Source organism: Eleginops maclovinus, chromosome 5, assembly GCF_036324505.1.
Source record: "Eleginops maclovinus isolate JMC-PN-2008 ecotype Puerto Natales chromosome 5, JC_Emac_rtc_rv5, whole genome shotgun sequence".
NCBI classification, from domain to species: domain Eukaryota; kingdom Metazoa; phylum Chordata; class Actinopteri; order Perciformes; family Eleginopidae; genus Eleginops; species Eleginops maclovinus.
This window is the reverse complement of record NC_086353.1, coordinates 21,858,384-21,872,130: the sequence shown is the minus strand read 5'-3', so window position 1 is coordinate 21,872,130 and position 13,747 is coordinate 21,858,384. Positions and strand designations below refer to the sequence as shown.

At 40.8% G+C, this 13,747-nt stretch overlaps 1 protein-coding gene across 2 annotated transcripts in view; it reads left to right on the top strand.

Moving 5' to 3' along the window:
- Nucleotides 1-13,747, top strand: part of grk4 (G protein-coupled receptor kinase 4) — a 55,683-nt gene that overhangs the window by 21,091 nt on the left and 20,845 nt on the right. For both annotated transcript variants that reach the window (XM_063882798.1, XM_063882797.1), the window contains exons 3-5: nucleotides 2,629-2,741; nucleotides 3,770-3,847; nucleotides 4,957-5,057. In XM_063882798.1, coding sequence (XP_063738868.1) covers nucleotides 2,629-2,741; nucleotides 3,770-3,847; nucleotides 4,957-5,057 — 292 coding nt within the window. The remainder of the gene's footprint in view (nucleotides 1-2,628; nucleotides 2,742-3,769; nucleotides 3,848-4,956; nucleotides 5,058-13,747) is intronic.

The following is a 13,747-nucleotide window of genomic DNA, read 5'->3' as shown; positions in this document are numbered from 1 at the left end:
CCCCTTTTTAATTGGCGAGTAAAAGTGGTGTGTGATAGAGGAGGCTTTACACTATCTGTATTTTTTTTTTCCTAGAAGGCCAAAAATGTCCAACCAACATGATGTATATGTAATTATCTCTGGAGTACAGACCCATTCCTCTATCCATTCATATACACATATTGATGATGAAAACATGTGGACAAAATAAGTTTAATTATTGAGAAAATATTGCTAATAAGTAACAGGAATTTAGGCCTCTAAATAAATGTTGTGAATCTGAGTTAGGGTTTAAAAGGTGTAATCATATTAACATATAAAGATGAAGTAAACCATAAATGATCTGCTTTTGCATCAGTTGAAGTGGCGTCACTTAGGTTGCTCAATAAGCCTGTTACTTAGAAACATAGATATCCTTTAAGGAACAATGCACCATAGACAGTTTCTGCCTTTTTTTTAACACGCAAATCGAGTGTCACCTAAAAGAGGGGACCGGTTTTTAATGTGATTCAGCCGGAAACACTAGCAATTACACTGAAACCGCCCTGAAATCCTCACAGCAAAAAACCTGTTCTGGAGCAAGACGCTGCAACCTTATCAGGAGGCTCATTGTAAACCAGAGCCTTAGGGAAATAATTATACGCAGTAAACAAAATTCCCATGCAAAAGAAAATGAACCGTAATCTCTAGCTTAGCAAAGGCTAACGCTACAAACCGGGATCGTTTGTTTCTTCTGAACCCAAGTGGAAAAGTTGATGTTTTTGGTTTGTTTAGGTTCACACTGCCCATTTTGCAAATAAACAGAAGCCACATGTACTCACTAGAAACTTCTTTATCATTCCAGTTTTTTTATTACATGTTATTTCAGGTGATGCTTTTATAGAAAGTGACTGCAATACTGTATTCCTACGGGAGCAATTTAGGGATAAGTATCTTGCCTAAAAACATTTTGACAAGTCGACTGCAGGGGCTTGAACCACTGACCCTCTGAATGGTAGATGCCCATTTACCCCCTGAGCTACAGTCCCATCTATCCTCATTTGACAAGTGTGTTGACAACCTCTCCAATGTTTGAATGGAAGGTTTTAATGGAGATATAGGGAAACACATTTCCATGTATTCCTGACAAATAAACAGCTCCTAGTATTTTTCCTGCACAGACGCACTGAAATTGCTGTTATGAATTATGATTGCGAGGGGATTTCCCAGCTCCAGCTGATAGGGAAACACCAGAGCATGCCTCAAAAAAAAGATCCCGATTGGAGATGAAAGGCAGTGTCTGAATGTGGGCGCGGCGCAATCCAGTTAGAGATCTCTCAGCGAGTTTTTCTGAAAGAGCTTTTGTTCTTCAGATTTTTTAAAACACAGCAGTTGCACAGTGGAACGGGAAGCAATAAAAATGTGATATCTCTACACTTCGCTGTTTGTTCACCAAAGCGATAACTTTGTTTTGTGGTCGTATAAGTGGCGAGTTTGAATGAGGAGCTGCAGAGGGAATGCTGGGTAATAAACAGTGCTGCTAGGAGGGCTGTTGTGAAGATTTGATTTACTGCTGGAGCTTGTCCTGGAACTGTCACCACTCAGAAATATTCATCCCATGCATCCCTCCTCCTCGTCCTCCATCCACGAGTGTGTACGTGAATGTGTGTGGCCTATTTTTGTTTGTATGTTTATCTTGTGTGTGTTTGTGTATCCTCACTGTCAGCCAGTGATGGAAAACGTCCTGGGTCTTCTTCCTCATTTGGTGCCAGAGGAAATATGACTCAAATGGATGCCATTAGTCCTAATAGGCTGAGGCCAGCTGCACATGAGACCCACACACACACATAGGGTATACACACATACAAGAAACACAGACATGCAGTGTTTTTTTTAAATTTTATGTTCTAGCATAATCAAATATACTTAATAAGGGATAGCTTAATTTTGGGGGAATTTTCCATTTTATTTTTCACTCTCACCATTGGACAGTAGGCTATCTGCAGTGTCGGAGTGTTTATAATCAAGCTGCTGGATGTGCATGATGCAAAAAATCATTTCAAAAGTGTTCCCTAACTGAAAAAAGACATTGTAGTATAGTCGACATGTTTACAAAGTTGCCATTATTGAGGAAAAGGTTCTAAAAGTTGACCCCTGTCTTAGTTGGCATCCATTCCACTTAAGTTAGCTTTTTTTGTCCTTTTTGTTTTTTTCTCAGATTCTTTTCAGTCATTCTGGAAAGCTGAAAGCGTTTCATTGAGGGTCAAAATATATTTTAATATTAAAATGTCCTTCGATTGTCCTGTGCTTTAAAAGTTGAGCCCCTTTTCTGTTTTGCTAAGTTAAAATAACATTTGGTTTGTTAGCCTTCAATATATCTCATCCATATTTTAGCTTACATTGGCTAACTTTTAGGACATGTGTGTTTTAAATGCTTTTTGTCTCAAAAAAGGGGAAAGTTTAGAGATAAAAAAAAAGATTATCTTGTGTAGAATGTAGTATGTTTCATTTTGTCCGCTTTTGAGGTATTATAATATACAATGATTAGTTTTTCGTAATAATTCCTAATCTGAGATTTCACACTATTCCTGTCTGCTTCTTGTTTACCCTATTTTCTTGTATCTTTAGTGTTATAATGACATTTCTCTCTCCCTTTTCCTCCCTGTCCAGATAGGGACTACACCAGTCTATGTGAGAAGCAGCCCATTGGCCGGCTGTTGTTCCGCCAGTACTGTGACACCAGGCCAGAGCTGAAGCGCTGCATCGAGTTTATGGACACTGTGGTAAGACTTTCACTAAAGCTTACACCATCACTCTGCTTATTATCTGATGATCGCATAACTAATCTTCTTTCACTCATCCTCTTGCACTTGTCTCAACCTCTTTTTTTTCGTTGTGATTTCACCCATGAGACCCCCTTGAAACGGAGCAGCGACTAGGAAAGGAAAGTCAGAGTTGGTCCTCTGCCTGCTCTTGGCAGTAGCACTGATTGAGTGGGTGGGTTGGGCGTAAGGGGGGTGATTAGCAACTTAGACAGGCTCTGGCAGGGCACACTCCTCCCTTTCCTCCACGCACTCCTCCATGAGGTCAAGCCCACGTCAGAGGCAGGTCCCCTGGGTGAGCAGGCAAACACAGACTCCAGATTGTGTCTCGGCCCCTGGAGGTATGCGTGAAAGGAAAACGGGGGAGAATCATGCTCATTTAATAAGGACCTACATTAGGTAGGTAGGCAGGCATATAGGTACACACTCACACCAAGGATGTCATGCCTGGGCTGCAATTCTCAGTCCAATTCCTCTCCACCAACCTTGTTTCCAAACAAAAGAGTCGGCATAAAGTGGTCCTACTTATCCTGTCTCCCTGCATGCAGCCATGTTTGACCACAAACACAATCTGTGGATTAGGGTATATTTATGATCCCGGGTTCAAATCCGACCCAGAACCCATTTTTGCGTGTCACCTACTCTGTCACTCTCTAATAAAGGCTAAACTGGCGCAAAAAACATAGACCCTAACCCTAGAATGTGACAGAACGAAGCGTGAAAATGAACACCGTTTCCAGTTTGCCGCTGACTAGGGTGTGATGTTTTGTCCTCTGTAGCATCTCTCTTATTTGTCTGCGGCTCCACACTCTTTTAATTTCTTGTTCCTCATTAACCCCGCCACCCTTCTCTTTTCTACCCGTCTCATCCTTCCTCTTTGCGTCCTGGTGTCCATCTCTCTCTCTCTGACCTTATTTGGAGAGATATTAAAGATGGCTGAATGTGTATGGCCGTTGTTGTTGCTAACACGTCTGTTTGTTCTCCGACAGGCCATGTACCAGCTCGCTCCCGACGAGAAGAGGAGGGACTGTGGACTGAATGTTTTAGACACATACTTTAATAATGGGGTATGCGTACACACTCGCTTAATAACAGAGCTCATGGATACGGACGAAAGATGATATTTGTTAACATTTAAACACAATATGCATATAAAATTCTCTAGTTGTTTTCATTTGCTGTTGTCAGATTGTATTTGCCTATGGTTTTATTGCTTCATTACTTTAATTAATGACTATTTGCCAATGGTGTTTGGTATACTGTTGACTGTAACAACTTTAGATTTATTCTTGTGTGACGTCAAAGATGTCTAATAACCTTTAAGTTAGTGTATTACTGACAGCTCTCTGCACCAGCATTAGGTTGTGATAACACCTCTATTTTGGTTCGCTTCGATGGTTAATTAGAAGCACTATTGGTTGGTACTCTATTTAGACTTGATATATCATGATGTTGATGCACACTTATAGAAATAAACTTTCCTGTAACACACGTCCAAATAAATGAGTTATAAATACTATATTTACCTGGGAGCAAATTGGGTTTCGTACAAGTTGCTCTTTTTTAAAATAAACCAAATTGCATTTAAAAATTATAAACTGGAGTTAAATTAAGGTCTACTGAGTTTTATCACTGTTATTTTATTATAGTATTTTACTTTTTGGGTTATCTCCCCTACATTGTGCTCTAATTTGTGTCTCCTGCCTGTTCTTCTCAAAAATAGATTAAATTAAGATTTTTTATTAAATAAAGATATTTATATTACATTTGAAGTTTACATCTTTTATCTAACTAGAAGATCAAATACATTTGAGAATTTTCTTTTTTTATATATACGGGTATATTGTTCATATCGTATGCCCATATCACACTCAGTTATTTTTACCTGTTTTGTTATTACCAGAACCACACCAGTCCTTTTATCCCTAAGGGTATTGAACTTTGCTAGAGTTTACAGGAATATCACTTCTAACAAACATAACCCCAGAGATGTGACCACAGCTGAAATGAGCAGGCACTACAGTTCACAAACAGAACAAACTGACTGATAATGATCTGTTGTCTTAGCCAGGACAGTCTGCAATCATATTACACCATCATGGCACTTTATGTCTGTCCCTCCCTGTCTGTCTGCCCGCCTCACCCTCCTGTCTCTCTCTCTTTGTATCCCTCAAAGTCGGCAGCCCATCTGCCAGACGTTCCCCAGGAGGTGGTGGCTGGGTGTCGGGAGAGGCTGGAGCAGAGTCCATGTAAGGAGCTCTTCAATGACTGCACCAAGTAAGTCTTATTTTAATTTGTGATAACAGCGTCACCTAAAGAGAGGTGCAACGTAGTTTTATTGGCCGACCCAGAGGTTAGCATCACAAGGCCTACCCTCGACAAATTGCAGTGGAATTTTTCCATTTGACTTTTCCAATATTGAGGAAAATAAGCTCTGAGGCAAACAAACGTTTATGATATAGAATTGTATCCTATGCCATAGAACAGAATCTTTAAGGCTTGATAGATAAGCAGATTTTAAATCATGCAACCAAAAACACATTCATAAAACAATTGAAAGGCTAAAATGCTGATTCATTTCCAGATTTGAGGACTCATTCCTGCACCACTCTATAGAGTCATGTTTCAGAAAGTGCATGTGTGTTGGTAGACTGTCTGGACTAGTGCACCCTGTCACCAGTGTTGATGAGGCAGCTGGCACCTGGAGTGCAGTATTACACACACACGCACACGCACGTGCACGTGCACAGTGGAGGCAAATGAAAAAGAGCAGTGGGCACAGCTAGCATCCGGACGGCTGGCACCAAAACAACAGCCACCTCAGTGTACTGCTACAGACACACTTTAACACACAAACACAGATTTACACACACACAACAGATTTACACACACACACAAACACAGATTTACACACACACACACACACACACACACACACACACACACACACACACACACACACACACACACACACACACACACACACTTTTGCAGGTGTTTCTGTTTCCTGCTCTGAGAGCCAGGCGGAGCAAACAGACCAGGGATTATTACCCAGAATGTACTTCTCATCGCAGTCGCACACATCCACAAATCCAAATGTAACTGTGACTCAGCCCGAAAATGTCAAAGGTTCTGTTGATGTCAGCTTTATGATGATCTGCAACATCTATAGCATGATAAGTTATCACATTTAACCCGGCAACACTAGACATAGTAATTACGATACAATACGTGGGGGCCTTTTCTGCTTGTTTTGGCTTGCTTGTTTTGGCTTGCCCCTTAAAAGTTTCTGAGAGATAAAGTAATAAAATAACTGTTGTTAATTTATTTAAAATTATGTAAATCAGTAATCAAAACGTTCTTGATAACAGAGGGGTGTAAATCCTAATATAGTTTTTTTTTGGCATAAAGCTTGCACAAAATGTAAACTTTCTGTTGCCAGTCTTCATTCAAATTATATAAAGAACTTGTAATCAAGGAACAGCATTTAGAACTTTTTGTGAAATTTATACTACCTGGTTTATGTTTTTAGAGCTTTTCACATTAAGTACCAAGTTTAAAATGTTTGTTTAAAGCTTAATCAGATGTAAAAATTGAGTTTAAAGAAGTAATTAAAACGGTAACATAACCTTTCTCATTTTTAACAGCCGCCTCTTGATGTGTTTGTATTAATTAAATTATGGGCAAATACAGATGGTAAACATTGGTAAGGTTCTGTTTGCTTATGGTTTGTTGAACTATAACTTAGATGTCATTGGCTGTCGTAGCCTTTCCCAGTTTAATAAAAGTTTATGTGAGTGATTTGAGGATTGTTTAAAGATTGGTAATCTCATAGAATTCCATAGAAAGAAATACACCAAAATGATGCTGGATTGTGTAGATAAACTGGCATTGATTAGGCAGAAAATGACTGAGGTCTTGAGCCCAACAACCAGGGTTTCCGTTCGCCAGTAATTATCGGTTTTTAGCTGATAAAATGAATAATAAACAGGTAAATTCAAAACCTGCCGGTCAAAATGTCTGGTAATAATGCTCATAAAACACTTAGATAATTTAGGCTATCCCTAGACATTTACTATATTACATTGCTGGTGCTGCGTCATGACATCACCGTTTACGTCGCTGATTTTGTCCCTAACGCCGCTCACAACAACAACAACAACAACAGTTGGGGACTGCGTCGGGTCGATGATCGTGTTGTTTTTAGTCATACGAAGCCAGATTGAATTAAAGAACTACTTCTCAAACATTATCCTTTTCTCCAGAGTGCCGTGGGTCATTGTTTATTAATGTGGTTCAGCGCAGTTACCGCCCGCTGCTGTGATGCTCGTCCACCCGCTTTTAGTCTGCCGTTAGCTCACGGCAGCTCAGTAGGGCCTGGCTCAATTTGTGGCTTTTGCAAGCAGTGGCCAGTACTTCCGGTGGCAGCTGCAGATGCCACTACTTTCCAAGGCATCTGTGGTAGCTGGTGGCATCTAGTGGCATCTGCTCTCTCTCCGGCAGCGGCCGCTGAAAGTATTCACTGTGTGACTGTCCCACAAGCAGCTGATGCATACCCCCAATCCCCATCAGTGAATGTGTTTCATTCAGAATTGATGCTGTTTGGCATCACAACGCTGTAATGAAAGTTTCTCTGGTATTTCAGGTGATGTTAGCATAGCAGCCAAAGCTAATCTGACTACCTTATGGTGAAGCCGTTTTCTACAGGCATATTTTATCGACGAAGAACCAGAGTTTAATCATCCTTTAGCCTTCGTGGGGTGGGAAAAAAAACCTGTTAACATTATAGTTGCATTTGTAACATATGTTATTGAAACATGACCGGTAAGTTTTGAATTTGTCCGGTAAAATAAATTATTTCCATACACTTGACCGGCAAGAAAAAATCCTAGCGGAAACCCTGCCTACAACATAGTCATTTTATTCAGCAAACCATGTAAAGAAACATAAATACATGTATTACATCAATACATAAAGTAAGTACAATCCAGCCCCAATCAGACGTTTTAATAAAAAACAGACCACTGTTTCCTCATTCCTCCAAACTTTGAGCCACAGAAGCAGACAGACTCGGGTTGGAAACGCTGCGTCCAGCCTCTGATTCACTCCAGCTTCCCCGGGGAATACTGGAATCTGCTAGGAGCTCCGGAGAAGTGGGAAACATGGTTGGGAAACACTCAGTCATGTTCTCAGCCTGCTCTCCTGTTCTGGCAAAACACATGTATAGACCTGCTGGGTCTCTAAGATCAATAACCCTCTATGTTCACAAGCGTTCCATGCTGATAGTGGAGGATATGCGTGTTTCTGTACTTTTTTTGTAATTCTTATCTCCCCCAACGTGTAAGCTTGTGTATGGCTGAAGCTGTAAACATTCGTGCTTGAATTTGAGAGGAACACAACACACCTGCCTTCTCTCTTTGCCATCTTAGGTCATGGTTTGCCCAATTTTTTCCTTCCCCTTTGCGTCTATTTGAACACCTCTGAGTAATCCACTCTGGACGGCAGAGAAATGGCGTGAGAAAGAGACAGGTCTCTGAAGTCAATTCAAACTTCTTGAAAGGATTGAAAACTGAGCAGAGAGAAAGGTGATATGCTCGACAGAAAGCCCAGCACAAGGGGCCAAATTAGAAGGACCCACAGGGAGCAATAAAAGCAGAGTAAATAGGTGAAATTTGGAAAAAGAGTGGAGAAATGGAAAGAAAGCGTTGAGGAGGGTCGAGTGCAACAACACAGAACTATGTTTGTGTTACCGAAAGCAGCAGTTAAGATGTTTTTGAATGGGATTCCTGTTCAAGTTCGGTCATCACTTCTTCCACTATCATTAGTAGTTGTACTCCGACGTGGAATTTTAATTTCCTAAAATGTTCTTGTTCCGATATGTATTTCTGACCAGGGGCTTTTTTCCCTCCTCAGGTTATAGGAAAGCATGGTGCTGCATGTGGAAATTGGACTTTTTGGCAGAGCCACTCACCCATTAGCAGAAACATATTATCTCACTCATGGATTTCCTTCTGCTGCAGTGGAACATACCTTTTATGTCATAACCTTCAGTACGTCAGGGTGTCTTGGTCTTTCGTGAATCGTCCGATCTTAACGAAGGTCCATTTCCTGATTCTGCTCCTTTTTTTCTTTTCCTCTCCCCGCTCCCTTGGAGTAACAAAAGCCATATTGTAGCTGTGTTTATTTCTACTCCCAGTGGTGTCTGTCTGAGGTTGGACTCCAAGCCAGGCACTGCTTGTCTCCTGATTTTCTGGAGTCCCTTTCTTTAAGTGTCTGGGGCCGCTTTTTGTCTCGTAACACTGAGTGAAGCCAGTCGGCACGATAAGTGAACATTGATGAGAAGCTGAGGCGCTCATGACCTTTTTAGTTATTTAGGCCATGGGTTGAGATTTGAGACAGATTTAAGACTCTCATTATTGAAAACATGTTATGGTACAGGTCAGACCATCTCTTTTTAATCAAGTTACACTGAGCTTTGATGCATATAACATTCTCTAGTTGTTTTCATTCGCTGGTGTCAGTTTGAATTGACTATGATTTTTATCGCTTCATTGCTTTTATTAATAAGTATTTGCCAATGGTGTTTGATATACAGTTGACTGTAACAACTTTGTGTGACACAAAAGATGTCTAATAACCTTTAAGTTAGTGTATTACTGACACCTCTCTGCACCAGCATTAGGTTGTGTTTACACCTATTTTGGTTCGCTTTGATGGTTAATTAGCAGCACTATTGGTTGTGACTCTATTTAGACTTAATATCTCATGAAGGATGTTGATGCACACTTATAGAAATAGAATACAGGACTTTCCTGTAACACACGTCCAAATAGATGAGTTATAAATACTTTATTTACCTCTGAGCAAATTAGGTTTTGTAACAGTTGCTCTTTTTTAAAATAATCTAAATGAAAGATAAATGCATTTAAAAATGGAGAATTATAAACTAGATTTTTATTTATACAAACAGAAGAAGTTAAATTAAGGTCTTATGAGTTTTATCACTGTTATTTAGTTATAGTGTTTACTTTTTGGGATATCTCCCCTACATTGTGCTCTTATTTGTGTCTCCTGTCTGTTCTAAATAAATAAGAAAAACAAAAGGATTAAAATAAGAATATGCTATGACATTTTTTTTGTGTTAAATAAAGATATTTATATAAAATGTTAAGTGTAATGATAAGATAAATAAGAAACACAAATATGTATATCAACAAACCCTCTCTTTAACTGTCCAAGGCCCTTTTTTGTCTCGTAACACTGAGTGAAGCCAGTCGGCATGATAAGTGATCATTGATGAGAAGCTGAGGGCTGAGGACCTTTAGTTATTTAGGCCAGTGATTCTTAAACTAGGGGTCGCGACCCCAAACGGGGTCGGCAAAAACTTCCGTGGGGTCGCAAAATTATTTGTTACTTCAGTCGGAAATTAGCTGTTATAACACCTGGTGAAACAACGAAAAATAAAATGTCAATACAATGAAAATCTGCCTTTTTCTCATTCCTACACGCTGTTAAGAGGGAGAGAGAGAGAGAGAAAAAAAAGTTGCCCAGCTTTAAATGGCGTTTCGAATCGTTTATTGGTCCTATGATAGAAACAATGTAACAATCTGCGCCCACTGTTCAAACTCAATTTCTTCCCGGTTTTTTTACAATACGTCATAGTTAACTCGCCACGTTACTAGCCACGTTTGTGATACTAGCCACTTTTTTAGCCACTAGCCTAGTTATAACTTTCATCAAAAATGGACAGGTGGCTGCTAAAAAACAATGATTTGAGCTCAGAAGTGCCATCTACCTCCAGTTGTGCACCTACTCCTCCGCGATCCTCAGATGGGACAAGTTTGGCCGGTGGTGAGAATAAAAAAGACCCACCAACGAGGCGTCGCCGATACCTGAAAGAATTTCTTAAATATGGATTCACGTGCCAGGTAAAACATGAGCTCGACCACCCACAGTGTGTTATTTGCGGCGATGTTCTGGCACATGAAAGTTTAAAGCCCACAAAAATGAGACGACATCTCGAAAGCCGACATCCAGATGATGCTCAGAAACCCATGACATTTTTTTTACGAAAAGAAGCTGCGCTGCATGGGCAAAAGACCGTTGTGCATAGCCAAGCTACTGTGCCCACCAAAGCCTTGGCAGCGTCATACAAAGTGGCCCACCTTGTAGCCAAAGCACAAAAGCCACACACAATTGCTGAAAGCCTCATCCTTCCTGCAGCAATTGCGATGACCACAGCAATGCATGGTGAAAAGATCGCAAGTGTGCTTAAACAGATTCCCCTCTCCAATGATACCATGTCCAAACGCATTAACGACATCGCTAATGATATGAAATGCCAGCTCATCGAGAGAGTGAAAAACAGCCGGTTTTCTTTGCAGTTAGACGAGTCTACTGACTTGACTAATGTAGCCCATTTAATGGTTTTCATTCGCTACAGTCATGACGGGAAACTGCATGAGGACATGCTGTGCTGCTCTCCGATGGAAGGAAGATGTACTGGTGGAGACATTTTTAACTGTCTTAATGGTTGGATGGAGGAGACAGGCCTGGATTGGGATAAATGCATAAGCATATGCACTGACGGTGCCGGGGCTATGATGGGAAAACACAAAGGGCTGAAAGCCAAGGTCCTTAGCGTTGCACCACATGTCAAGTTCACACACTGCATTATCCATAGGGAGGCCCTGGCATCCAAGACACTTGAACCCGAGCTTAACAATGTTCTTCAAACAGCAATCCAAATAGTGAATTCGATCAAATCGCGCCCTTTAAATTCACGACTCTTCGCCCTTCTCTGCCAGGAAATGGGGTCTGCACATGAATCCCTTCTTTTTCATTCAGAGGTAAGGTGGCTTTCACGGGGCAAAGTTCTTACACGCCTGTTCGAGTTGCGAAGCGAGGTGCGCACCTTCCTCTCAGACGTGCATTCCCCTCTTGCAGACCATCTCACTGACTCGAGATGGTTATCACGTCTTGCATACCTGGCGTGCATATTTGACAAATTAAATAGTCTCAACCTGTCACTACAAGGCCCCAGCACAAACATCCTGACCCTCTCAGACAAAGTGAATGCTTTCACAAAAAAATTGCAGCGTTGGGCAGCCCGTGCAGAGAGTGGGGACTTTGAAATGTTCTCGGAGCTGCACGACTTTTTGGAGAGTGACATGAATGCCAATTCATTGAAAGAGTCAATAACCTGTCATCTTCGTAGTCTCCTCGACAAATTCAATAAGTATTTCCTCACGGAGAATGTAGAGCCTTTTGACTGGGTACGACAACCATTCACCAACTGCTCCTCAAACAACCTGCCATCTGAGCTCGAGGATGCGCTGATTGAGCTGTCCAGCGACCGCACATTGCAGGCGTCGTTTGCCTCAAAAACTCTAGATGAATTCTGGCTGTCAGTTGTGCAGGAATACCCCGGGTTGTCCAAGGCTGCCATGGACATCCTCACGCCGTTTGGATCAACCTATCTGTGCGAAAAGACATTTTCGTCCCTGGCCTACATAAAGAACAAATACAGATGTCGTCTCAACAGCATGGAGGAGAATCTTCGTGTTGCTGTGAGCAGCATCGATCCCCGAATTGACCTGCTATGCTCGCGGAAGCAGGCCCATCCTTCTCATTGACATGGCGTCCGTATAAGAGGAAGTGAGATCGTTCCAATCATACACACTCTCTGTTGACTCTTGACTCCCGTTTGATTTGGACATTTGTTTCATTGCTTTGTTTGTTCCAGTTCTTGTTTGCGTTAATAAATTGTTGCCGCCCAGGCCTTTTCTTACACATTGCCTATTTGTTTTTGCTTGATTGACAGTCGTTACCATGGGTTTGCAATGCATAACGTTGTCCTGGCAACGCGATTTACAGCCCGCCCCCAAACAACCAAACTGCAGATGGCATTGCTGTTTCTTTCAAAATGTATGACTATCACTCAAATCATTGGAGACGCAAACTCGTAAATTAATTCACACAAAATCGTTCCTTTTCCATAAAATAATCGTCATACATTGTTAATTTGTTTGGATTGGAACAAAAAATCGGTTGCTACGGAAACGTGACGTCACACTTACACACTTTTGGGAAAGTGGGGTCACCAAACCTCTCCAGTTTTTTTTGTGGGGTCGTCAGACAAAAAGTTTAAGAACCACTGATTTAGGCTGTGGGTTGGTATTTGAGACAGATTTAAGACTTTCCTTATTAAAAACATGTTGCGGTACAGACCGTCTCTTTATAATCAATTTGAACTGAGTTTTTGATGTACATTCTCTCAGTACAAACCCATGTGAGTAAATGAGCAGCAGAGGAGATAAAGTCTGAAACTACTCCTGCGAAAAATCCAAATCTACTCCGGATAGATTAAATCCTGTGTACAAAGCCACTGGGTCCCATGATGACATAATTCAGTTTGCGTTTACACGGTACAGGGTGCTCCCCTTGTGGAAACTCTCCACTCTCTAGCCTTTTTTTTGCCAAGAACAGCCACCCAACCAGCGCTGTTGGTAACCACAGGCAGCTTTCCTTTTCCTCCATAGTGATGAAGTCATTTTAAAATACGGTGAAGGAAAATCTCTGTGCCGCCAAAAATGAGCATCTCTTCAACTTTTGTGAGGCCGAGGAAAAATATCTGCTGTAACTTTCAAAGTTGTTTTTTTGCACACTACAGTAAGTGTCTCTTAAGAGAATGGGCTGAAAAACCCATTGTCCCATATAAGTTTAACAAACATACTTAACACTAAGTAAGAACAGATTAATATATGATTCATACATATAAACAATAAAAGATAGGTTTAAAAAATCCACGATTATATTAACGATTATATTACCTTTTAACGATCCCCAAACTAATAATAATATTCATTTCAGATGGAAAGTATAATTCGAGATACTGTTAATTGCCTTTTATCTAGATGTTCTGTTAAAATCAAGCCTGCTTTTATTATGATATTACAACATCTGAC